Raw genomic sequence first — 24,171 nt, forward strand, 5'->3', positions numbered from 1 at the left:
TCTCTCTCTCTCAACCTCGCTTTTCCTCTCTCTCTCTCAACCTCGCTTTTCCTCTCTCAACCTCGCTTTCCCTCTCTCAACCTCGCTTTCCCTCTCTCTCTCTCAACCTCGCTCTCTCTCAACCTCGCTCTCTCAACCTCGCTCTCTCTCAACCTCGCTCTCTCTCTCAACCTTGCTCTCTCTCTCTCTCTCAACCTCGCTCTCTCTCTCTCAACCTCGCTCACTCAACCTCGCTCTCCCTCTCTCAACCTCGCTCTCCCTCTCAACTTTGCTCTCTCTCTCAACCTCGCTCTCTCTCTCAACCTCGCTCTCTCTCTCAACCTCGCTCTCTCTCTCAACCTCGCTCTCTCTCTCAACCTCGCTCTCTCTCTCTCTCTCAACCTCGCTCCTCTCTCAACCTCGCTCTCTCTCAACCTCGCTCTCTCTCAACCTCGCTCTCTCTCAACCTCTCTCTCTCTCAACCTCGCTCGCTCTCTCTCTCAACCTCGCTCGCTCTCTCTCTCAACCTCGCTCGCTCTCTCTCTCAACCTCGCTCGCTCTCTCTCAACCTCGCTCTCCTCTCAACCTCGCTCTCTCTCTCAACCTCGCTCTCTCTCAACCTCGCTCTCTCTCTCAACCTCGCTCTCTCTCTCAACCTCGCTCTCTCTCTCAACCTCGCTCTCTCTCTCAACCTCGCTCTCTCTCTCAACCTCGCTCTCTCTCTCAACCTCGCTCTCTCTCTCTCTCTCTCAACCTCGCTCTCTCTCAACCTCGCTCTCTCTCAACCTCTCTCTCTCTCAACCTCTCTCTCTCAACCTCTCTCAACCTCTCTCTCTCTCAACCTCGCTCGCTCTCTCTCTCAACCTCGCTCGCTCTCTCTCTCAACCTCGCTCGCTCTCTCTCTCAACCTCGCTCGCTCTCTCTCTCAACCTCGCTCGCTCTCTCTCTCAACCTCGCTCTCTCTCTCAACCTCGCTCTCTCTCTCTCAACCTCGCTCTCTCTCTCAACCTCGCTCTCTCTCTCTCAACCTCGCTCTCTCTCTCTCAACCTCGCTCTCTCTCTCTCAACCTCGCTCTCTCTCTCTCAACCTCGCTCTCTCTCTAACCTCGCTCTCTCTCTCAACCTCGCTCTCTCTCTCTCAACCTCGCTCTCTCTCTCTCAACCTCGCTCTCTCTCTCTCAACCTCGCTCTCTCTCTCAACCTCGCTCTCTCTCTCTCAACCTCGCTCTCTCTCTCTCTCAACCTCGCTCTCTCTCTCAACCTCGCTCTCCTCTCTCAACCTCGCTCTCTCTCTCTCAACCTCGCTCTCTCTCTCTCAACCTCGCTCTCTCTCTCTCTCAACCTCGCTCTCTCTCTCTCACCCTCGCTCTCTCTCTCTCAACCTCGCTCTCTCTCTCTCAACCTCGCTCTCTCTCTCTCAACCTCGCTCTCTCTCTCAACCTCGCTCTCTCTCTCAACCTCGCTCTCTCTCTCTCAACCTCGCTCTCTCTCTCAACCTCGCTCTCTCTCTCTCTCAACCTCGCTTTTCCTCCTCAACCTCGCTCTCTCTCAACCTCGCTCTCTCTCTCAACCTCGCTCTCTCTCTCAACCTCGCTCTCTCTCTCAACCTCGCTCTCTCTCTCAACCTCGCTCTCTCTCTCAACCTCGCTCTCTCTCTCTCAACCTCGCTCTCTCTCTCTCAACCTCGCTCTCTCTCTCAACCTCGCTTTCCCTCTCTCAACCTCGCTTTCCCTCTCTCTCTCTCAACCTCGCTCTCTCTCAACCTCGCTCTCTCTCAACCTCGCTCTCTCTCAACCTCGCTCTCTCTCTCAACCTCGCTCTCTCTCTCTCTCAACCTCGCTCTCTCTCTCAACCTCGCTCACTCAACCTCGCTCTCCCTCTCTCAACCTCGCTCTCCCTCTCAACTTTGCTCTCTCTCTCAACCTCGCTCTCTCTCTCAACCTCGCTCTCTCTCTCAACCCTCGCTCTCTCTCTCTCAACCTCGCTCTCTCTCTCAACCTCGCTCTCTCTCTCTCTCTCTCTCAACCTCGCTCTCTCTCTCTCTCTCTCTCAACCTCGCTCTCTCTCTCAACCTCGCTCTCTCTCAACCTCTCTCTCTCTCAACCTCTCTCTCTCTCAACCTCTCTCTCTCTCAACCTCTCTCTCTCTCAACCTCGCTCGCTCTCTCTCTCAACCTCGCTCGCTCTCTCTCTCAACCTCGCTCTCTCTCTCAACCTCGCTCTCTCTCTCAACCTCGCTCTCTCTCTCAACCTCGCTCTCTCTCTCAACCTCGCTCTCTCTCTCAACCTCGCTCTCTCTCTCAACCCTCGCTCTCTCTCTCAACCTCGCTCTCTCTCTCAACCTCGCTCTCTCTCTCAACCTCGCTCTCACCTCGCTCTCTCTCAACCTCGCTCTCTCTCTCCCTCTCAACCTATCCCTTTCTCAACAACTCCATTCCTATATTTCCATCTCAACCCTTCTCTCATCTCTCCAGCTCCCTGTCCTCCCTCTTGTCTGAGTTTGCCATCATTGATAGGGCGTTGCACTTTGATAACCATCCCACTCTCTTTCAACCTTTCTCTCTTTGAAAAAGAGATGCTTCGCATTGTGACAAGCCCTAAAAATAAAGCCCTTCTGTGCCCCTGTAAAAACAAGCGCATGTCAAAAAAATACTTACTACAAAATAGGCCAGGGGAGAACTTACATACGATATTTCATCATTGTAACCCGTCTGGTGATTTTTCATGCTGATATTACTGTGTTATTTCATCATCCACGTCAAAACCAGGTAGGAATACAAATTGGTCATACTGTAAGGTATACAGGGCATTAATAAATGTGCAGTGATACATTACACTGTAATAACCAAAAGGAACTATAGGCTGCAAACTATATATTACAAAAAGGGAGTATATGTCGCAAGGGCACGGTTTATGTCTTTACATGTGTAGGCCGTCATTGTAAATAAGAATTTGTTCTTAACTGACTTGCCTTGTTAAATAAAGGTTACACATGCAATGACAAGTGAAAGTGTTATGGGATGCCAACGAAAGCAGCAAGACAGAGGGCTTCACCGAGTGAAAAGCATCCAAACGTGAACTGACAACATATGAACTGCGAGGAGGATGAGACAACACAAAACGGAGGTCAAATATGGGCAAAAAATAAGAACATAAGTACCATGTCAGATCTTGCAGTGTAGTATTGTTCTTCCACACAGTCCAAAAAACCGTCAGAGTCGGGCTGTTTAGTAGACAGACCAAGAAAATACAGATTATTCACAGTCATGAGGTATTTAAAAAGAATCACACACATACAGTATAAAAAAAGTTGTGTTTAAGTTCTCTGAAGAGATGAAGGTTGGGTTATTTTTTTTTATAAACAAATAAAAAAACACACATAAGGGGTGAGAAACAAAAGGCTGGCCAAGATGCCAAAAGGATACCATGCAAGTGGGGCTTTCAGAAAATAATCTTTCATGGCCTTGCGCTTCTAAAATAAGCGTCCGACCTTCCCCTCCAACCAAAGCACATCAAAGACAGAAGTTGAGGGAGAGAAAGAGCGTGGTATTACAAGCCTACGATTTTTGTTGTTGTTGTTGATAAAAATAAATAAACACTCCTTGCAAAAAAATATCCAAATATATTTAGAATAATAAAGAAACCTTTTATTTATTTTTTTTACAAATTCTTTAGTCCCCCAAATGTGTGTGTGTGGGGGGGGTTATAAAAAAAAGAGCATTAAAGAAGAGAATACTTCAAGACTGGAGGATTGGAAGGTACTGTGTACAGGACTTTATAACTGATTGTTGATTTACACTCACACACACATTTAAACACTGTTTAGACTAGGTTAGATCTTTAATTGGAAGGGTTAGAAAATGTATTTAACAACGTGAGTCTCTCACCCCTTCGTTTTTTTTAAGTCAACACACAAACTACAACTCGTATCTGTTGACTGTGGGTATGTCCCAAATGACACCCTATTCCATATAGTGCACTACCTTTGACCAGGGACCATATGGTGTTATTTGGAGCACACTCTGGGTTTCCAATATATATTTGTATGAGGCGTCTGTCGTCGCTATTATACCACATACAGTTAATATAGTCTATATAACATGTCACCAAATACTGTAGTATGCCTCATCCAAAATACAATGCACAGTTATGGGATGATAGCAGTGCAATAGCAATAGCAGTAGCCATGGATATTGTGAGGTTCTGAATTTAAACAGTCGTTATTGTTGCAAAGCGTGATTTGGTTGGTCAAAAAGTGTGAAATGTTGATGGCCAAGCCTGTGTGTGTGTTTGTGTGTTAGGAGAGTTACTCACTGCTGGTTCGTGATGAGGTTCAGTCTCCTTCCTAAGCAGGGGATCAAACTTGACTTGATCGACTATCAGTGTTAAAAAATGAAACACAGAGAATTAAACAAACTGCAGAACTAAGAAATGAACACACAACACATTTCGAAATATAGTCACAGTGGCCTGGCAATAAAAAGAAAACCTGCATGCGTCGAACAGTAACATAAGCACAAAATATCGCTAAAGATCGCTTACGGGGGCATAGAACTACTAGTGCAGGCACTTTCCCTCCTATATAATCCCTGTGGGCACTGAGTCAAAACTAAATGGCAAAGATTAAGACCCTCAGATATAGAGTCCCTGAATGAACAGTAAGCTGTTCCCCATGCGCCTTTTGCACATGCAGGGCGAATATTCAAGTCTCTTGGGAAGTGATGCTCAGCCACTCAGTGAATGACAAAAAGGAGAGCTGGAAAGATAAGGAGCGAGTGTGGGGGAGAAGCAGAGAGAGGAAGGAATGGTTTTCCATACTTAACCACAAAAGGTCATGAGAAGGACCACTCAGGAAGAAATTTGAAAAGCTTTCGTTACATTGTTATAAACGTGACATTATAGATGTCATAACCAGTCACAGTGACCTTAGTAGATGTTAGATTGTGGCTACTCACTTGATGCAGTCTTAAATAAATATGATTTTTTAAATTTCAGCCAGTAGTTTTGAAAGTAGCGCTCACAACCCAAAACGGGTCCCCAAACATTGTGCACAATTGCGTACAACGTCAGTGCATGTGGGGTGTGCATGTTGGGCTCACCCCGCAACCTCATTGGACAATACGGTGCTGACCTGATCCCACCTCCCACTTTAACCTTGCAACCTTATTGGACCTCATTCCACCTGCCAATAAACATTCTCTATCAAGTTCTGTTGTTGCAGGCTAGCTCCCGTTGTAGGGTATGGTCCCATCAGACTAATATGGCAAACGAGCAAGAAAATGCTACAATACATGACCATAAGTTTGTGGACACCTGCTCGTCAAATATCTCATTCCAAAATCATGGTTATTAATATGAAGTGTGGGAGCAAAACTCATGACTGATTCCATTTCCATTATTAGCAGCATTTAGGCTGTCCACTTTGAAGAGCTGAGACAGAATGGCTATAAAAGGAATGGAACATATAGGACCAGGCCCTGCTACCATTATAACCTATACAGCTGTCAGATGTGGGCGTTAACAAGCAACAACTGATATAGAGAGATAATGGTAAAGAACGGTCTAGGGAAGTTATTTTCATATAGAGGGAGGGGACTCTATACGTTATGCAAAGACAGAATCCTATAAAGATAGGACTCTGTAATATGAGAATTTAGCCTTTTTCATGGAAGGGCTCGGCTTTGCTACTCTGTATTAAAACCTGTTAGGGCTAGGGGGCAGTATTGACACGGCCGGATAAAAAAACGTACCCGATTTAATCTGGTTACTACTCCTGCCCAGTAACTAGAATATGCATATAATTATTGGCTTTGGATAGAAAACACCCTAAAGTTTCTAAAACTGTTTGAATGGTGTCTGTGAGTATAACAGAACTCATATGGCAGGCAAAACCCTGAGACAAATCCTGACAGGAAACTGAAATCTGATGTGTGGATATCACTTCAAACATTTGCCATTGAAACACACAGGGGCTTGTGGATCATTTAGCACTTCCTATGGCTTCCACTAGATGTCCCCAGTCTTTACAAAGTGGTTTGAGTCTCCTACTATCAAAAAAGACTGAAAGAGAGCCTGTTTATCTTGGTCACAGGGGATGGGCCATTACCATTGTGACGTCGGCGCCCATGGGTACTCTCCCTTTTCGAAACGTTTTGAAAGACAATACAACCGTCCCAATGGAATATTATTGAAGCCCTGGTTGAAAAAGCCCCTAAAGATTTATGTTATACAACGTTTGACATGTTTGAACGAACTTTTGCTCATTCCTGACGACAAGTCAGACGCACGCACACGGTATATTTTCACTAGCCTTCGGAGTGCGCTAACACTATTGGGACATAAATTATTAACTTTTTTGAACAAAACTACATTTGTTATGGACCTGGGATTCCTAGAAGTGCCTTCTGATAAAGATAATCAAAGGTAAGGGATTATTTACAATAGTATTTTTGATGGTTGATCGTTCCAAGATGGCTCCAACATTTATAGCCTAGACTTTTTTTCTGGGCATACCACGTCGTTTATTGCAAAGTGTGATTTATATTAAATCTGGCAAAGAGATGGCATTCAAGACATGTTAATCTATAAGTCTTTGAATGACAATATTACATTTTAACAATGTTTTCAAATAGTAATTTTGTAAATTGTAGCGCTAATAAACCGGAAGCATTTGAGGCAAAAGATTTTCTGAATGTCATGCGCCGATGTAAAATGCTGTTTTTATATATAAATATGAACTTTATCGAACAAAAAATGCATGTGTTGTGTAACATGATGTCCTAGGAGTGTCATCTGATGAAGGTTGTCAAAGGTTAGTGCTGCATTTAGCTGTGTTTTGGGTATTTGTGATGCATGCTAGTTGCTTTGAAAATGGCTGTGTGATTATTTCTGGCTGGGTACTCTGCTGACATAATCTAATGTTTTGCTTTTGCTGTAAAGCCTCTTTGAAATCGGACAACGTTGTTCGATTCAGGAGAGGTGTATCTATAAAACGGTGTAAAATAGTCATATGTTTGAGAAATTGAAGTTATAGCATTTATGAGGTTTTGCATTTAGCGCGACGCGATTCCACTGGCTGTTGATTAGGGTGGGACGCAAGCGTTCCACTGGCCCAGAGAGGTTAAAGTCTATATTGAATTCAAGGGTTCTTGTAAGAGTGTTATATTTTTGAAACATTATTCCACGACAGAAGTTGGTCCCCCTTTGCTGCTATAACAGCCTCCACTCTGCTGGGAAGGCTTTCCACTAGATGACGGAACATTGCTGCGGGGACTTGCATCAGGCACTGATGTTGGGCAATTAGGCCTGGCTCGCAGTCAGCGTTCCAATTCATCCCAAAGGTGTTCGATGAGGTTGAGGTCAGGGCTTTGTGCAGGCCATTCAAGTTCTCCACACCGATCTCGGCAAACCATTTCTGTATGGACCTCACTTTGTGCACAGGGAAATTGTCATGCTGGAACTGTTTCTACAAAGTTGGAAGCACAGAATTGTGTAGAATATTATTTTATGCTGTAGTGCTAAGATTTCCCTTCACTGAAACTAAGGGGCCTGGCCCGAACCATGAAAAACAGCCCCAGACCGATATTCCTCCTCCACAAAACTTTACAGTTGGCTCTATGCATTGGGGCAGGTAGTGTTCTCCTGGAATCCTCCAAACCCAGATTCGTCTGTCGGTGGTGAAGTGTGATTCATCACTCCAGAGAACGCGTTTTGCAGCTGAGCTGCTCTAGCAGGGCAGAAATTTGACGAACTGACTTGTTAGAAAGGTGGCATCGTATGACGGTGCCTGAGCTCTTCAGTAAGGCCATTCTACTGCCAATGTTTGTCTATTAAGACTGCATGGCTGTGTGCTCGATTTTATACACTTCTCAGCAACGGGTGTGGCTGAAATAGCCGAGTTCACTAATTTGAAGGGGTGTCCATCTACTTTGATTATATAGTTGCATCAAATGTCCTACTCCTTGAAAGTCAATCGGGGGAGAAGGGCGTGACGCTTGGCATTCCAGACGTGACGCCTGGCATTCAAGCCAAAGAGTTCGATCTTGGTTTCATCAGACCTAAGAATTGTGTTTTTTATGGTCTCAGAGTCCTTTAGCTGCCTTTTGGCAAAAAAAAGAAATGTCCTCTCACTGTCAACTGCGTTTATTTTCAGCAAACTTAACATGTGTAAATATTTGTATGAACATAACAAGATTCAACAACTGAGACAAACTGAACAAGTTACACAGACATGTGACTAACAGAAATGGAATAATGTGTCCCTGAACAAAGGGGGGAGGGGGGGGGGGTCAAAATCAAAAGTAACAGTCAGTATCTGGTGTGGCCACCAGCTGCATTAAGTACTGCAGTGCATCTCCTCCTCATGGACAGCACCAGGTGTGCCAGTTCTTGCTGTGAGATGTTACCCCACTCTTCCACCAAGGCACCAGCAAGTTCCTGGACATTTCTGGCCCTAGCCCTCACCCTCCGATCCAACAGGTCCCAGACATGCTCAATGGGATTGAGATCCGGGCTCTTCGCAGGCCATGGCAGAACACTGACATTCCTGTCTTGCAGGAAATCACACACAGAACGAGCAGTATGGCTGGTGGCATTGTCATGCTGGAGGGTCATGTCAGGATGAGCCTGCAGGAAGGGTACCACATGAGGGAGGAGGATGTCTTCCCTGTAACGCACAGCGTTGAGATTGCCTGCAATGACAACAAGCTCAGTCCGATGATGCTGTGACACACCGCCCCAGACCATGACGGACCCTCCACCTCCAAATCGATCCCGCTCCAGAGTACAGGCCTCGGTGTAACGCTCATTCCTTCAATGATAAACGCGAATCCGACCATTACCCCTGGTGAGACAAAACCGCGACTCGTCAGTGAAGAGCACTTTTTGCCAGTCCTGTCTGGTCCAGCGACCGTGGGTTTGTGCCCATAGGCATCGTTGTTGCCAGTGATGTCTGGTGAGGACCTGCCTTACAACAAGGCCTACAAGCCCTCAGCCCAGTCTCTCTCAGCCTATTGCGGACAGTCTGAGCACTGATGGAGGGATTGTGCATTCCTGGTGTAACTCAGGCAGTTGTTTTTGCCATCCTGTACCTGTCCTGCAGATGTGATGTTCGGCTGTACCGATCCTGTGCAGTTGGTGTTGTCTGCCACTGCGAGGATGATCAGCTGTCAGCATTCCTGTCTCCCTGTAGCGCTGTCTCTTGCGTCTCACAGTACGGACATTGCAATTTATTGCCCTGGCCACATCTGCAGTCCTCATGCCTCCTTGCAGCATGCCTAAGGCACGTTCACGCAGATGAGCAGGGACCCTGGGCATCTTTTTTGGGGTATTTTTCAGAGTCAGTGGAAAGGCCTCTTTAGTATCCTAAAATTTCATAACTGTGACCTTAATTGACTACCGTCTGTAAGCTGTTAGTGTCTTAACGACCGTTCCACAGGCGCATGTTCATTAATTGTTTATGGTTCATTGAACAAGCATGGGGAAGTTTGTAGTATACATTTCTTGAGCGCATTACAGTTGTGTGTGTTGTGTTGCACTCACGATTCACGAACGGAATGGATGGACACGCCTTGTATAAACCTTATAGCCTATTGCACAATATATTCCAAAATTCAAATAAAACACAAGGTTGCTGGTTCAAACCCCTGATCCAACTCGGTAAAAAATCTGTCAATGTGCCCTTGAGTAAGGTACTTAACCCTAATGGCTACTGTAAGTCGATCTGGATAAGAGTGTCTGCTAGTATACTAAAAAAAATAAAAATAAATACTTAACTTCTAATTTCAGATGTTTTCTAACTTATGATGCATGGATTTGATCCATGTATTTTCACTGCTATCAAAACAACTAAGCCATGCAGGCACTTGAAAACTTGCTTCAGAGCGCAATACATGACAGGCACGAGTGCATAATCTCATGCACTAAATGATGGCAGGTCAGAATGTAAGGATTCAGTTGCTTTTTCCACTTGGAGAGGACTGTAGATCATTTATGCATTTATGAGCCATACATTGACACGTCGAGTCCAAAACAGAAGGTTTAAAAAATGTGAAAGTTTTCAACCTTCCGGAAGATCTAACCATGTAACCTTTCAGTGTTGTATCATTTGACATGTCATGACTAAGGCTGTAGCAGTCACAAAATCTGTCAGCCGGTGATTGTCAAGCAAATAAACTGTCAGTCTCACGGTAATTTACCGTTAATTAACATAATCACATTTTGCATCTCCTGGCTTCCACACATAACCTACAAGCCACTGATGCAGACCTTTGGAACATTTTAAAAAGTCTAATAAATCCATGTAATATAGCCTACACCTTCACAATAAATATATTATTTATTTTAGACAGGTCTAAAAAAGCATGATATGAAGAAGATGTAGTATATTTCAGAAGAACAGAATAGCATATTCTGAGTTGTCCTTATGTTAGGTCCTGATCTGGCTATGCCAAATGGCTGTGGGCTACACTAGTTCATTTAGCAGACAAGATTTGATTCGAATTCGGTGGCATTATTTTATAGTATGAAGAATACAATTTAACAAATCTGAATAAAATAGAAAGGATATTTCCTCTAAACGATTTGAGGGAGTGAGCACATGCGGCTATTCTGTGTTGAGCGGTTAACAAAGAAATAGGTACTCCTATATGCTTAATTTAGAGTTATTAATTTAACTTTAGTTGTTCTACAAACGTTGGGCTATATGTTTTGATTTTTAATACATTGTAAGGCTGCATGATGGGACTCATGAGCTCTGCATTGTTTTTTTGTGCAGGCTGTACACACTACATCAGTCACTCATTCACAATTTGACAAGCACTTGATAATGCCTAGGAATTTCACGGCGTCATCCCCTTTGTGAGGCTGTAATGCACCCTAAAAAAATCCATGTCTTTTGCGACCAGTGGCCATTATGCACTTCTCCCTGAGTGCTGCGTGCTCCATCATGTGATCGGGTCTTTCTCACAAGCTACAAGTGAAGACCGAAACATCGGGGACGCACCTGCGTGCGTCCTTATCCAATTCCGAGGAGCATATTGAGGATATTGGAAGAACTGTCCACATTTACTTTTCGTCAGCCAACAAGATGAGTAGGCCTAACGAACAGTGAAAGCACTAGCCTATGTCAAGCTACTATCCCCCATAGTACAAAGGTTAACCTATTCTATTCTGTGCGAGAAATAAATATTCCAAACATAGTCTGGGACAGTTGTGGGATGCGATAGATCCCAAATGAATATAACCACTAGCATCAAAAAAACTTTTACAAGCAATTTGGCTGACGCAACAGATTAGAACGTTTAGCTTAAAATGTTGCTAAACTATTAGGCTATTTCTTCACATTATTAAGCGCAGCAATGCGCACATGGTAGTAGGCTATAAGCGTGAATGTTCCATTAGCGGAAAACACCATTATCAAAAATGACCGCAAATGCGATTATGCACGTAATGCTTTTATTATAAAGGTGCATTTTTATGGTGAATATGACCTTCCCCAAACTTGAAACTCACGCGCTGCTTATGTATGCCAGTTAGGCTCTACACCCCTTATAAAGCGGATTAATGTGCTTAATTTTAAGAAGTTATTTGGCCACTTTAGTTGTGATACAAACCTTAAAACATATACGCCTATGGGCTAGGCTACATGGCGATTGTGACTATGATTCAAAAAGTAGCAAAACAAAGGTCTTGTTTCTTATGCTGGGTATCATTCACAAGTGATAATATATAATTCACAAGTAATAGGCTAATATTGTCACCCATCAGACTATTCTTGATTTAATATAGTCTTTACATATACTAAATAATATATGTGTGAAATATGTTTTGATTTAGAATGGACCATAATCATGCAGCTGTATCGAAACAGGGTCGGCAGGAAAAAATACATGTAATCTATGCACTTAAATTGCGAATGGAGGACACTTTTCCCAGTGGTTTATTTTCATGCCAGCCAGGTACTCCTGTTGTAAATATAAGCAATGTGCTTAATATTAAGAAAGTTGAGAAATAAATATAGTAGGCCTAGCCTATAGAATGCTGATCCTCCTATTTTTATTAGAGGCCATTACTCTGTTTTAACGCACAATTGCATAGCCTACTGAAATGTTGCTCAAAATTAGCTCATGGGCTCTCATGAAGTGTTTGATTAGATTTTTAAATACATTTGCATTGATGTCAGAGAGATTAGAGGGACAATAGAGTGTTGAGTACCAGGCAGTTAGCAAGTTTGGTAGGCTACTAATGACCATCGGCAGCATCAGGGCTGGGAGAAGCCTAATTTACTGTGACTAAACAGTCACGTGGAATTAGACTGCCTTCATGACTCGTGACCGCCGGTGTGGTGGTAATACATTCACCCTAACTGCCCTAGTCATGACTGCTTATGACATACTATGGCATGCTAATGTCACTCTTATAACAGTCTTATACCAGAGGGATTAAGTAAAATGCTACTGAAGACACTCACAGTTGATCTCAGAGAGGGTCTTCCCTTCTCGTGTGTTCCCAGAGCGAATCCGATGCGGCACCGATATAGGGGGCTGTCAAAACAGATAAAGTGGAGTGAGGGAAACAGTACAACACTAACTAGCCTGGTCCCAGATCGGTTTGTGCTGTATTGCCAAATGTTATGGTCATTGTCAGCCCAAACCGATCTGGGACCAGGCTAGGAATACATTAGTCACAAGGCAAAAATTTAGCATTGTTTGATGCAGGCATTCTAACATACATACCACCTACAGTACCGTTTATGAAAGTGTTTGATATTATTTCAATGTGCTTGTATGCATCTGACACTGCCTTAAAATTACATTTTAAAAGGGATTAAATTGTGTTTTAAAGTATTGTGGTGGCAGCTTTATGTAATGGGTATGCTGGTCATTGGCAGGGGCTGGAGAATTTGTCAGGATCAAAATAAATATGAAAGGAACAAAGCCCAGGTAAAATGGAAAACCAGCCTCAGTCTTCTGAAAACCTAACCCTGGGGTGGAGTTATATTTTTCAGCGAGACAATTACACACATTGTTATACCAAAGACACAACAGAATGGCTTTCCAAGAGGTGTTGAGTGTTTCTGAGTGGTTTAGTTTCAGTCCTGAATTAAATTTGCTTGAAAATCAGAGACGAGGTTTAATTAATCCTGTCCATCATTGATTCCCAACCAAATTTCCTGAGCTTAAGCAATTTTGACAAAAATAATGGACATATGTTGCCCAAAGAGTTGTGCAAAGTTGGTAGAATATTATTCACAGCTGTAATGGCTGCCAAAGGTACTTCCCACAAGTATCAACTCTGGGGTGTGAAGACATACGCAATCAAGACATCTTCGTTCTTTCATTTTAAATTCATTTAGAAATGTTTCTATCATTTAAAAAATGTGGAGTAGGTTGTGTAGATCTGTAGGTAAAAATTCCAGTGTAATCCCTTTTTATATGTAATTTTAAGGCAGCAAAATGTGAAGACTGTGCAAGGGGTGTGTAGAAAAAGTATTCAGACCCCTTCACTTTTTCCACATTGTTACGTTACAGCCTTATTCTAAAATGGATGAAATAGTTTTTTTCCCCTCATCAATATACAGCGATTACAGCCTTGAGTCGTCTTGGGAATGGAACTACAAGCTTGGCACATCTGTATTTGAGGAGTTTCTCCCATTCTTCTCTGCAGATCCTCTCAAGCTCTGTCAGGTTGAATGGGGAGTGTCACTGCACAGCTATTTTAAGATCTCTCCAGCGATGTTCGATTGGGTTCAAGTCCGGGCACTGGCTGGATCAAGGGCATTCAGAGACTTGTTTCCGAAGCCACTCCTGCGTTGTCTTGGTTGTTTGCTTAGGGTCATTGTCCTGTTGGAAGGTGAACCTTCGCCTTAGTCTGAGGTCCTGAGCACTCTGGAGCAGGTTTTCATTAAATATATTTTTACTTTGCTCTGTTCATCTTTCCCTCAATGCTGACTAGTCTCCCAGTTCCTGCTTCTGAAAAACATCCCCACAGCATGATCCTGCCACCACGCTTCACCGTAAGGAAGGTACTAAGTTTCCTCCAGACGTGACGCTTGGCATTCAAGCCAAAGAGTTCAATCTTGGTTTCATCAGATATGAGAATTTTGTTTCTTATGGTCTCAGAGTCCGTTAGCTGCCTTTTGGCAAACTCCAAGCAGGCTGTCATGTGCCTTTTACTAAGGAGTGGCTTCAGTCTGACCACTTTAACATAAATGCCTGATTGATGGAGTGCTGCAGAGATGATTGTCCTTCTATCTCCACAGAGGAACTCTGTCAGAGTGACCAAGGCCCTTCTCCCCCGATTGCCAAGGCCCTTCTCCCCCGAGTGTTGGTGGTTCCAAACTTCTTCCATTTAACTTTTTTGGGATAGAGGGCAGTATTCAGAAATTCAGATGAATACGTGCCCAAAATACGTGCCTGCTTCTCGGGCCCAGAAGGTAGGATATGCATATTATTAGATTTGGACAGAAAACACTCTAAAGTTTCTAAAACTGTTTGAATGATTTCTGTGAGTATAACTGAGTAATACATCCAACCAGGAAGTGACTTGTAGTTTTTCTATCTAATCCCTATTCAAACTACAGTGTCTGTGGGGTCATTTTGCACTTCCTAAGGCTTCCATTGGCTGTCAACAGCCTTTAGAAACTTGTTTCATGCGTCCACTGTTACTGGGCAGAGAATAGGAGCTCAGTCAATCAGTGGACTGCCTGGGACCAGTGAGTTGTTTACTGCGCAGCCACATCGGTGCACCGCTCCTTCTTTTTCCTCTGTAATGAATACGCTATTGTCCGGTTGGAATATTATCGAAGTTATAGGTTAAAAAGACCATAAGGATTGATTGTAAACATCGTTTGACATGTTTCTACGAACGGTAATGAAACATTTTGACTTTTTGTCTCTGGTTTTACGCTCGCGCGTTATGCCTTTGGATAGTGATCTGAACGCGTGAACAAAACGGAGGTATTTGGACATAAATATGGAGTATTTCGAACAAAAATAACATTTCTTGTGGAAGTGGGAGTCCTGGGAGTGCATTCCGACGAAGATCAGCAAAGGTAAGGGAAGATTTATAATACTAATTCTGAGTTTAGTTGACTCCAGAACTTGGCGGGTAACTGTATAGCTTGCTTTGATGGCTGAGCTCTGTACTCAGAATATTGAAAAATGTGCTTTCGCCGTAAAGCTATTTTAAAATCTGACACAGTGCTTGCATTAAGGAGAAGTGTATCTATAATTCTTTCAATAACTGTTGTACATTTTATCAACGTTTATGATGAGTATTTTTGTAAATTGATGTGCTCATTCACCGGGAGTTTTGGTGGGAATACATTTTCTGAACATCACGCGCCAATGTAAAATGGGGTTTATGGATATAAATATGAACTTTATCGAACAAAACATACATGTATTTTGTAACATTGAGTCCTGGGAGTGTCATCTGATGAAGATCATCAAAGGTTAGTGATTCATTTTAGCTGTATTTCTGGTTTTTGTGACACCTCTCCTTGCTTGGAAAATGTCTGTGTGGTTTTTCATGTTTAGGCACTGTCCTAACATAATCTAATGTTATGCTTTCACTGTAAATCCTTTTTGAAATCAGACACTGTGGTTGGATTAAGGAGCCTCTTATCTTTAAAATGGTGTATAATACTTGAGTGATTAAGAAATTTGAATGATGAGATTTTTGTTGTTTTGAATTTGCCGCCCTGCTATTTCACTGGCGTCCCGCATGTCCCAGAGAGGTTAAGAATGATGGAAGGCATTGTGTTCTTCGGGACCTTCAATGCTGCAGAAATGTTTTGGTACCCTTCCCCAGATCTGTGCCTCGACACAATCCTGCTCTGACATGCACTGCCAACTGTGAGACCTTATATAGACAAGTGTGTGCCTTTCAAATAATGTCCAATCGATTGAATTTATCACAGGTGGACTCCAATCAAGTTGTAGAAACATCTCAAGTATGATCAATGGAAACAGGATGCACCTGAGCTAAATTTCGAGTCTCATAGCAAAGTGTCTGAATACTTATATAAATAAAGTATTTATGTTTATTATTTTTCATAAAATGTGTAAACATTTCTAAAAACCTTTTTTCGCTTTGTCATTATGGGGTAGTGTGTAGATTGATGAGGACATTTTTTTTTAATAAGGCTGTGACGTAACAAAATGTGGAAAAGGGGAAGAGGTCTGAATACTTTCCAAATGCACTGTATATAGCGTCAAGAGGTAAGATCAGAGATCTGTATATAATGATGAGATGCTCATGTCTCCTTCCTAACAATGGGAAAACTTGTCCCATTGGCAGAAGGCAGGCAACAAGTTTAGATTTTGACGAGAGTGAAACCTCTCGCTTCGTCTCTTCCTCTCTGGTAAGACCAGTATAATGTAACGACAATCAGCGATAACGATGGAGAGAAGAACAAGAATTCAAACCGTCTTGGCAGGGAAATATACGTCCCAAATGGCACCCTATTACTTTTATAGTGCACAACTTTTGACCAGACCCCTATGGACCCTAGTCAAAAGTAGTGCATCATATAGGGATTAGGGTTCCATTAAGAACACAATCCACAAGTGAGTCACGCCTTCCTGGCAACCTTCCACATTTCCCTGATTAAAAAGGCTGGTGTAAAAATAACACCAGTGAATGTCGCACTTTGATGACACATGTGTAATGAAAATGACCCTTCAGGGGGGGGGGGGGGGGGGGGTGTCAACCTGATATCCTCCCTTCCACTAATCCATGTGGGGAAAATCATTAGTTGGCTGCCAGTCTTCTTCTGTGTCATGACTATAAGAAAGGGGTCCGTCCCAAATGGCTGCCCATTTCCTTCCTATATAGTGCACTAATTATGAGCACAGCCCAAGCAGTACACTATGTAGGGACCAGGGTGACATTCAGGGGCAGCCAAGGTAGTCCCAGGATGGCTTCCACTGTTATTTATTTAGCAGTGTGTCCTCCCTCGTGCATCAGAGGACATGCACTTTACTTTATGTGAAGGGCTCACAGTGGAACTAACATTTCCAGGGCACAAAATGGCAGTTGAAGGACGTCCTTCACTGCCTGGTTGTTTTGAAGAAGAGACTAAAAGCATTTAGAGCCAAACCGTCGCAAGCCAAGGGCGGTTGAAGGAGCTTCACCAGCACAACTTAATCTTGGGATAAAATAAAGGACCATTCTTGTCTACATTTTATTCATTTAGCAGATGCTCTTATCCAGTAGTGAGTGCATACATTTTCATACTTTTTCGTGGTGGTCCCTGTGGGAATTGAACCCACAACCCTGGAGTTGCAAGCGCCATGCTCTACCAACTGATCCACACGGGTCTACCGTTAAAGACAAATAGCATTTGGTTCCAATTTACAATAAGTGTCCCCGATACCTTTGTATTTACATGCAGCTCTACAGTATCTACACTGTAATTATACTACCTGATGTAAATATTTATTATGGTCACCCACTGTAAAGTGGCACTAAGTACTCAAATGGTAAAATGTATCATACATTTTAGCTTTAGCAAGGACCCAATGGTATCACACTATTCTCCACGTCAAACAATTTCAGCACATGCTCATTTCTGGATGTTACACCCGAACACACTTCCCATGCACAAACGTTAAAAAAAACGAACCACACATCTATGTCGGTATGCACACAATCTCAATTACCAGAGCAAGCAAACACACCCATATAGGCCCACAACGCCCGCCCGCCCGCCCACACACACACACACACACACGCACGGTACCTCTCTGCCAATGGAAAAGCGTGGGAGTCGCAGAGATAGGGGGACAACGGGTTGAAACACACCCCAGTATGAGCCAAAGCACCTTCTTGTATTTCAACTAAGGGCAAAGGAGAGAGGCAGAGACACTCAGCCCAACTGATGAGAGGAGTTGAGGAGGAGTAGGGTGAAATTGCCCTTAGATGCTGATCTTCGATCAGTTTTGCATTTCCTCCACTAATGGTTAAGGTTAGGCTTGGGGGAAGCTGATCATAGATCTGTACCTAGGGGAAACTTTACCCCGGAGCAGTTGAGGACAGGGCAAGGGGTGAAATGGCCTAAAGAATTCCTTTAAGGCACAGAGTCAACACCTACAGTCAGTTATTATGGCCTTTGACAATGTGGCTACTGCCAGCTAAAGTGACAGTGCAACTTTTTGGAATGAGTCATGCGTACATTTGATGAGACGATGTTTTGAGGAAATGTAAAAAAAAAAAATGCAGGCAGCTAAGAGGCTAATTAATGCTTATGCTAAGGCAAATACATCTTTAAAATTCAAACAAAAATATATAGACGCTGTATAATATTATACATTCTGTAATCGTCTAACAAATATGCATTTAAGTGTGCCAATGAACAAGACAGACTGTTCAGTCAGTGTATTCTAGTATAATATTGACAACGATAAAAGTACTGCTGAGTGTGAATACTGTGGCTTTGAATAGCAAAAGCACTCCCGTCAAACTCTTGCTGTGCATTATACACAGACTAAATTGACCCGTAAAACCTACAGTGACAAAATATTCTGTATGACAAAGTACAATAGATGCTCTAACCAATGATCGTCCTTTATAGTCAATTAAAATGATTTAGGGCCTTGATCAATCAAAACCAGTAACCAGGAAAACAGGATAAGACAACAAATAACATCTAAATTATTACTATTCCGCTGTGAGAATTGATGTCACCATTTAAAAATGGCAACTTCAGAGGCAACCAAGCCTGGGTGCCAGTCTGATTCTGCTATCTTGCCAACTCCTTATGGAATAGTTATGCAAAATGTTTGAATTGACACTAAGTGACAAGGAGTTGGAAAGGTAGTAGTAACAGACTAGCAAAGGTTACCGGTTTTGATTAAAGGAGGATGTGTCCTGTGAGTGTCTGCAGCGGTACTGTACCTCCTCGGGCTCCTCGGGCTCATCATCTAAGTGGTCGTCGTAGGAGGAGTTGTCCGGGTTGCTGGCCTTGTCCAAGAGCTCAATGGCCAGCGTGCGACTTAGAGGTTGCGAGACAAAGGGATGCTGGGAAAACATCAGGGGACAACAATGAAGCTGAGTTCATACTGTAGGATAGCCTGGTCTCGGATCTGTTTGTGCGGTCTTGCCAACTCCTATGGTTATTGATGGGCAATGACCATAGCAGTTGGCGAGACAACGCAAACAGATCTGGGACCAGACTAACTGTAGGAGACTATGGGCCAGAATCAGTCAAGAAAATCCACGTGTCAGAAAGATTGCATTATGAGAAATGCAATCGAGTAAAACAAATTAATCATAGCACTCAATTATTTAAAAAAAATACATTTCCTGCTGTGGTTGTTCCCTCTTGAGCCAAATAGCAGTTGAATAAAATAGGAGTTGGCTTGGCTTGGGGAAAATGTTATCTGAGATGAGATAAGATACAACTTTATCCATCCCCTTAGGACAATTAGATTCAGGGCTAAAGTGGTGCATCTGATATGAACTGACATACAAACACTAGACAGACAACACATTTAGGCTGCGTCCCAAATATGGGCATACGGTGCCATTTGCCTCAGACAAGCATGACACAAGACATTATCACATTTTTATTACATGCTTGTGCAATAGATTATTAAAAGGCTAAAGAGTAATGTGTAAAGGCACTTTAAGTGAGGTAGATCTAAACAAGATTTCGAAGATAAAATATAAAAACGGTTGAGCCTGTAAGAGTTAGGTGGGCTCCTCTGTCCAAGTTTATTTGAGTAATAAGCATGGTCGAGTTCTAAGAACACAAACCTCAGGCTAATAGTAAATAAGAGTTGCTATGTGGAAACTGAAGCACATACTACAGCACTTTCTGCGATTGCAACATCCTTTTTAGGACTATTAAATAAATGTTTACCCATTGATTCTTTAAGAATCTTTTATATGCCTCATGAGCTTAGCTCAACTGTCGTACACCATCAGAACCCAAAATGTACGCTTGTTTTAGTTGAAAACAAACACTGTATAGCCTCAAAACGCATTACTGGGGACAAAATTCCCACCCTCCTGGACACCTACAGCACCCGATGCCACAGGAAGGCCAAAAAGATAATCAAGGACATCAACCACCCGAGCCACTGCCTGTTCACCCCACTCGGCAAGATCAGAAGGCAAGATCAATACAGGTGCATCAAAGCTGGGACTAAAGACTGAAAAACAGCTTATATCTCAAGGTCATCAGACTGCTAAACAGCCATCACTAGCACATCAGAGGCAGCTGCCTATAGACATAGATTAGGAATCACTGGCCACTTTTAGAAATGGATCACTAGCCACTTTAATAATGTTCCGTATCTAGCATTACTCATCTCATATGTATGAACTGCACTCCACACTATTTGACGGTATCTTAGTCACTTTAATTGTGTGTAAATCTTCCATCACCCATCTCATATATACAGTTGAAGTCGGAAGTTGACATACATCTTAGCCGAATACATTTAAACTCAGTTTTTCACAATTCCTGAAATTAAATCCTAGTAAAAAATTCCGTCTTAGGTCAGTTAGGATCACCACTTTATTTTAAGAATGTGAAATGTCAGAATAACAGCAGAGAGAATGATTTATTTCAGCTTTTATTTCTTTCATCACATTCCCAGTGGGTCAGAAGTTTACATACACTCAATTAGTATTTGGTAGCATTGCCTTAAAATTGTTTAACTTGGGTCAAACGTTTCAGGTAGCCTTCCACAAGCTTCCCACAATAAGTTGGGTGAATTTTGGCCCATTCCTCCTGACAGAGCTGGTGTAACTGAGTCAGGTTTGTAGGCCTCCATGCTCGCAAACGCTTTTTCAGTTCTGCCTACACATTTTCTATAGGATTGAGGTCAGGGCTTTGTGATGGCCACTCCAATACCTTGACTTTGTTGATCTTAAGCCATTTTTCCACAACTTTGGAAGTATGCTTGGGGTCATTGTCCACTTGGAAGACCCATTTGCGACCAAGCTTTAATTTCATGACTGATGTCTTGAGATGTTGCTTCAATATATCCACATCATTTTCCATCCTTATCATACCATCTATTTTGTGAAGTGCACAAGTCCCTCCTGCAGCAAAGCACCCCACAACATGATGCTGCCACCCCCGTGCTTCACCGTTGGGATGGTGTTCTTCGGCTTGCAAGCCTCCCCCTTTTTCCTCCAAACATAACGATGGTCATTATGGCCAAACAGTTCTATTTTTGTTTCATCAGACCAGAGGACATTTCTCCAAAAAGTATGTGGACTTGTGGAGGTCTACAATTTATCTGAGGTCTTAGTTGATTTCTTTTGATTTTCCCATGATGTCAAGCAAAGAGGCACTGAGTTTGAAGGTAGGCCTTGAAATACATACACAGGTACACCTCCAATTGACTCAAATGATGTCAATTAGCCTGTCAGAAGCTTCTAAAGCTATGACATCATTTTCTGGAATTTTCCAAGCGGTTTAAAGGCACAGTCAACTTAGTGTATGTAAACTTCTGACCCACTGGAATTGTGATACAGTGAATTATAAGTGAAATAATCTGTCTGTAAACAATTGTTGGAAAAATGACTTGTGTCATGCACAAAGTAGATGTCCTAACCAACTTGCCAAAACTATAGTTTGTTAACAAGAAATTTGTAGAGTGGTTGAAAAACGAGTTTTAATGACTCCAACTAATGTGTATGTAAACTTCCGACTTCAACTGTATATACTGTATTCTATACCATGCCACTGTATCTTAGTCCAATGGCGCTCTGACATATGTATATATTCTTAATCCATTCCTTAATTAGATGTACGTGTATTTTGGGTATATGTTGTGAAACTGTTAGATATTACTTGTTAGATATTACTGCATTGTCAGAGCTAGAAGCACAATCATTTTGCTACACCCACAATAACATCTGTTAAACACATGTAAGTGACCAATACATTTTATTTTAAACATGGTTAAAACTATAATGTTGATACAGTATCATTAATCCTTGAATCTGTTAGCTCATTCTATAAATTTGAGAGTGGTTCAACTTCTCCAGCATCATACCTCAGCTGTTTACAAAAACAGTGGTGGGGTCAGTGCTTGTTATTGTTTGAACTTCATATTGCCCATTTAACCAGCGTATGTATAACAAATGCAAAGGGAGCTCTATTTCCAAATATTCACACTATTTCACCCAATCTTGACCTTGAACATTTGAAAGACTTCCTTACGAACAATACTCTTTGGGTTGTCATTAAGGCAACTAAATCCCTTGATCTACACAATGACATCACTACAATCACATTGCTGTTATGTAGCTCAGGCCAAGATCATCTTACCTGCAGCAGCTTGTCTGAGGAGGGCCTTTTCTTTGGATTTTTCGTCAACGATATTTTTACAAAATGATGAAAATTACTGGTCCTTGGGGAGAGAAAACGAAATTGGATTTAAAAAAAATATATTTCACCCATTCTATCATTTTTTAAAGTAAATATTCAAATGTATATGCTAATAATGATCAAACCTCTTTGGGATAAAACTTGACCCCATATTATGTGTAAATCGAGTTAGGCTGTCAATTCTCCAACCCCTCCCCACAAAGAAAGCCTTTCTCTGAGTCCAATGACATTGACACAAACCTGAGGCTCTATGACAGGTGTGTCTGACTGTTAATATTTTATCAGCATTTTGATTTGATTCATTAATATTGTATTACATCTCTTTTTCCATCCAGTTATAATGTATAAGAGTTGGGGTGGGAGGTGGCGGTGTGTTCAAGTAACGAGATAGAACAGGACAGGGTTAAGGTTATGTTGCAGGCAGCAAGCCTAAAGACACTTACCACGTCACCTTGTCTTTCAACTTGGGCGGCTGGAAGTTACTTTTGGTCATCAAAAACAGGGCTCTGAGAAAAATAAAAAAGGTGCAGTTGTGTATTTAAGGAAATCAGTCCTTTCACTTCCAATCCTTGCTTTTACTCAGTTAAAAGGTACTAACTTTCTAAACACACATTGAAAATAATTATGATCTGCTTTCTTTACGTTCTGCAAACGCATACAACGACTTTGTAGAGTCATTGCGTGTTAGAAATATGGGAACAAATACTTAACTATTGACTACTGCAATACATTATAAGTGAATTTGTCCAAATACTTTTGACTTCAAATGGGAGACTAGCTACATAAAATGCTTTCATTTCTTAACGGTAAAACAGATATGTCTGAAAATAACCTCAAATAAAAGGTGGCATTCTGTACTGTCGCCTCATATGAAACATTTAATCTCAAATCCAAAATGCTTGAGTATAGAGCCCCAAAAAATATATGCTTCACTGTCCAAATACATACGGAAGGTGAGTGTATACGATTCCCCTGCATGCATGGATAAGAATCCCGGCACCTACCGGCCCTACTCTGTGTCTCCATTCTCTATGTGCTCTTCATTTCATAACGGTCTCTGTCAAAAAATATATATATATATACGAAAGGAGAGTCCACTCTCCTTTAAAAAAAAAAGGGGGCCCTGGTCTGATGCCAACAGGTCCAAACGCTAACCTCATCGGGTGAAGGTCGAACATGGGCGGCTGCAGCTCTGCCAGCTCGATGGCGGTGATGCCCACCGCCCAGATGTCGCACAGGTGGTTGTACCCGCCCTTCCTCTCCACGGCTGCCACCTCAGGTGCCATCCTGCACACAGGGAGTCGGCTCAGTTAAATGTACCGTTCACCACATAGCTTTGGCACAGTCAATAGCAATTAACACTACAGGGTCATCTCAACCAAGACCTCTGAACTCAACTGTATAACCCACTGTATGTGCCAATTACTCGCTTATAAAATGTTTAAAATATTAACACATTTTGTAAATATTTCTAAACTTTTGTTTAGCGGTGGCTTGACCACTAGGGGTGCCATTAAAATGTTTTGCCGCCAAGGTTGGGGGTGGCAACCCAACCAAAACTCGCTTAATTCCCATTTTGGGGAATTGTTAAAAAAAAAAAAAAAGTGTTATAAATGTTTTTTACACAGGGGAATTGGGTGTTGCATAACTTTGTAAATGAAATAAATAGGTATACATTTTTTTTGGGGGGGGGGGTTATCTCAGGTTCCCTTTATCTAAGATCTGATAACATTCAGTATCAACAATATGCAAAAATAGAGAAAATCAGAAAGGGGGCAAATACTTTTTCACGGCACTGTAGGACAGACACTTCAGAACAAACTCGCTTAATTCCCATTT

The 24,171-nt window shown here is 42.3% G+C and overlaps 1 protein-coding gene across 3 annotated transcripts in view; it reads right to left on the minus strand.

The window, feature by feature from the left end:
- Positions 1-24,171, minus strand: part of LOC115178844 (mitogen-activated protein kinase kinase kinase kinase 3) — a 119,333-nt gene that overhangs the window by 29,404 nt on the left and 65,758 nt on the right. For 2 of the 3 annotated variants that reach the window (XM_029740204.1, XM_029740206.1), the window contains 7 exons: positions 23,488-23,619; positions 22,776-22,838; positions 22,273-22,354; positions 18,879-19,001; positions 12,448-12,520; positions 4,293-4,354; positions 3,139-3,201 (listed from right to left, as the gene is read on the minus strand). In XM_029740204.1, coding sequence (XP_029596064.1) covers positions 3,139-3,201; positions 4,293-4,354; positions 12,448-12,520; positions 18,879-19,001; positions 22,273-22,354; positions 22,776-22,838; positions 23,488-23,619 — 598 coding nt within the window. The remainder of the gene's footprint in view (positions 1-3,138; positions 3,202-4,292; positions 4,355-12,447; positions 12,521-18,878; positions 19,002-22,272; positions 22,355-22,775; positions 22,839-23,487; positions 23,620-24,171) is intronic. The other variant, XM_029740205.1, reaches the window with a different exon arrangement.

The sequence above is a fragment of the Salmo trutta genome, chromosome 38 (genome assembly GCF_901001165.1).
Source record: "Salmo trutta chromosome 38, fSalTru1.1, whole genome shotgun sequence".
Lineage (NCBI taxonomy): Eukaryota > Metazoa > Chordata > Actinopteri > Salmoniformes > Salmonidae > Salmo > Salmo trutta.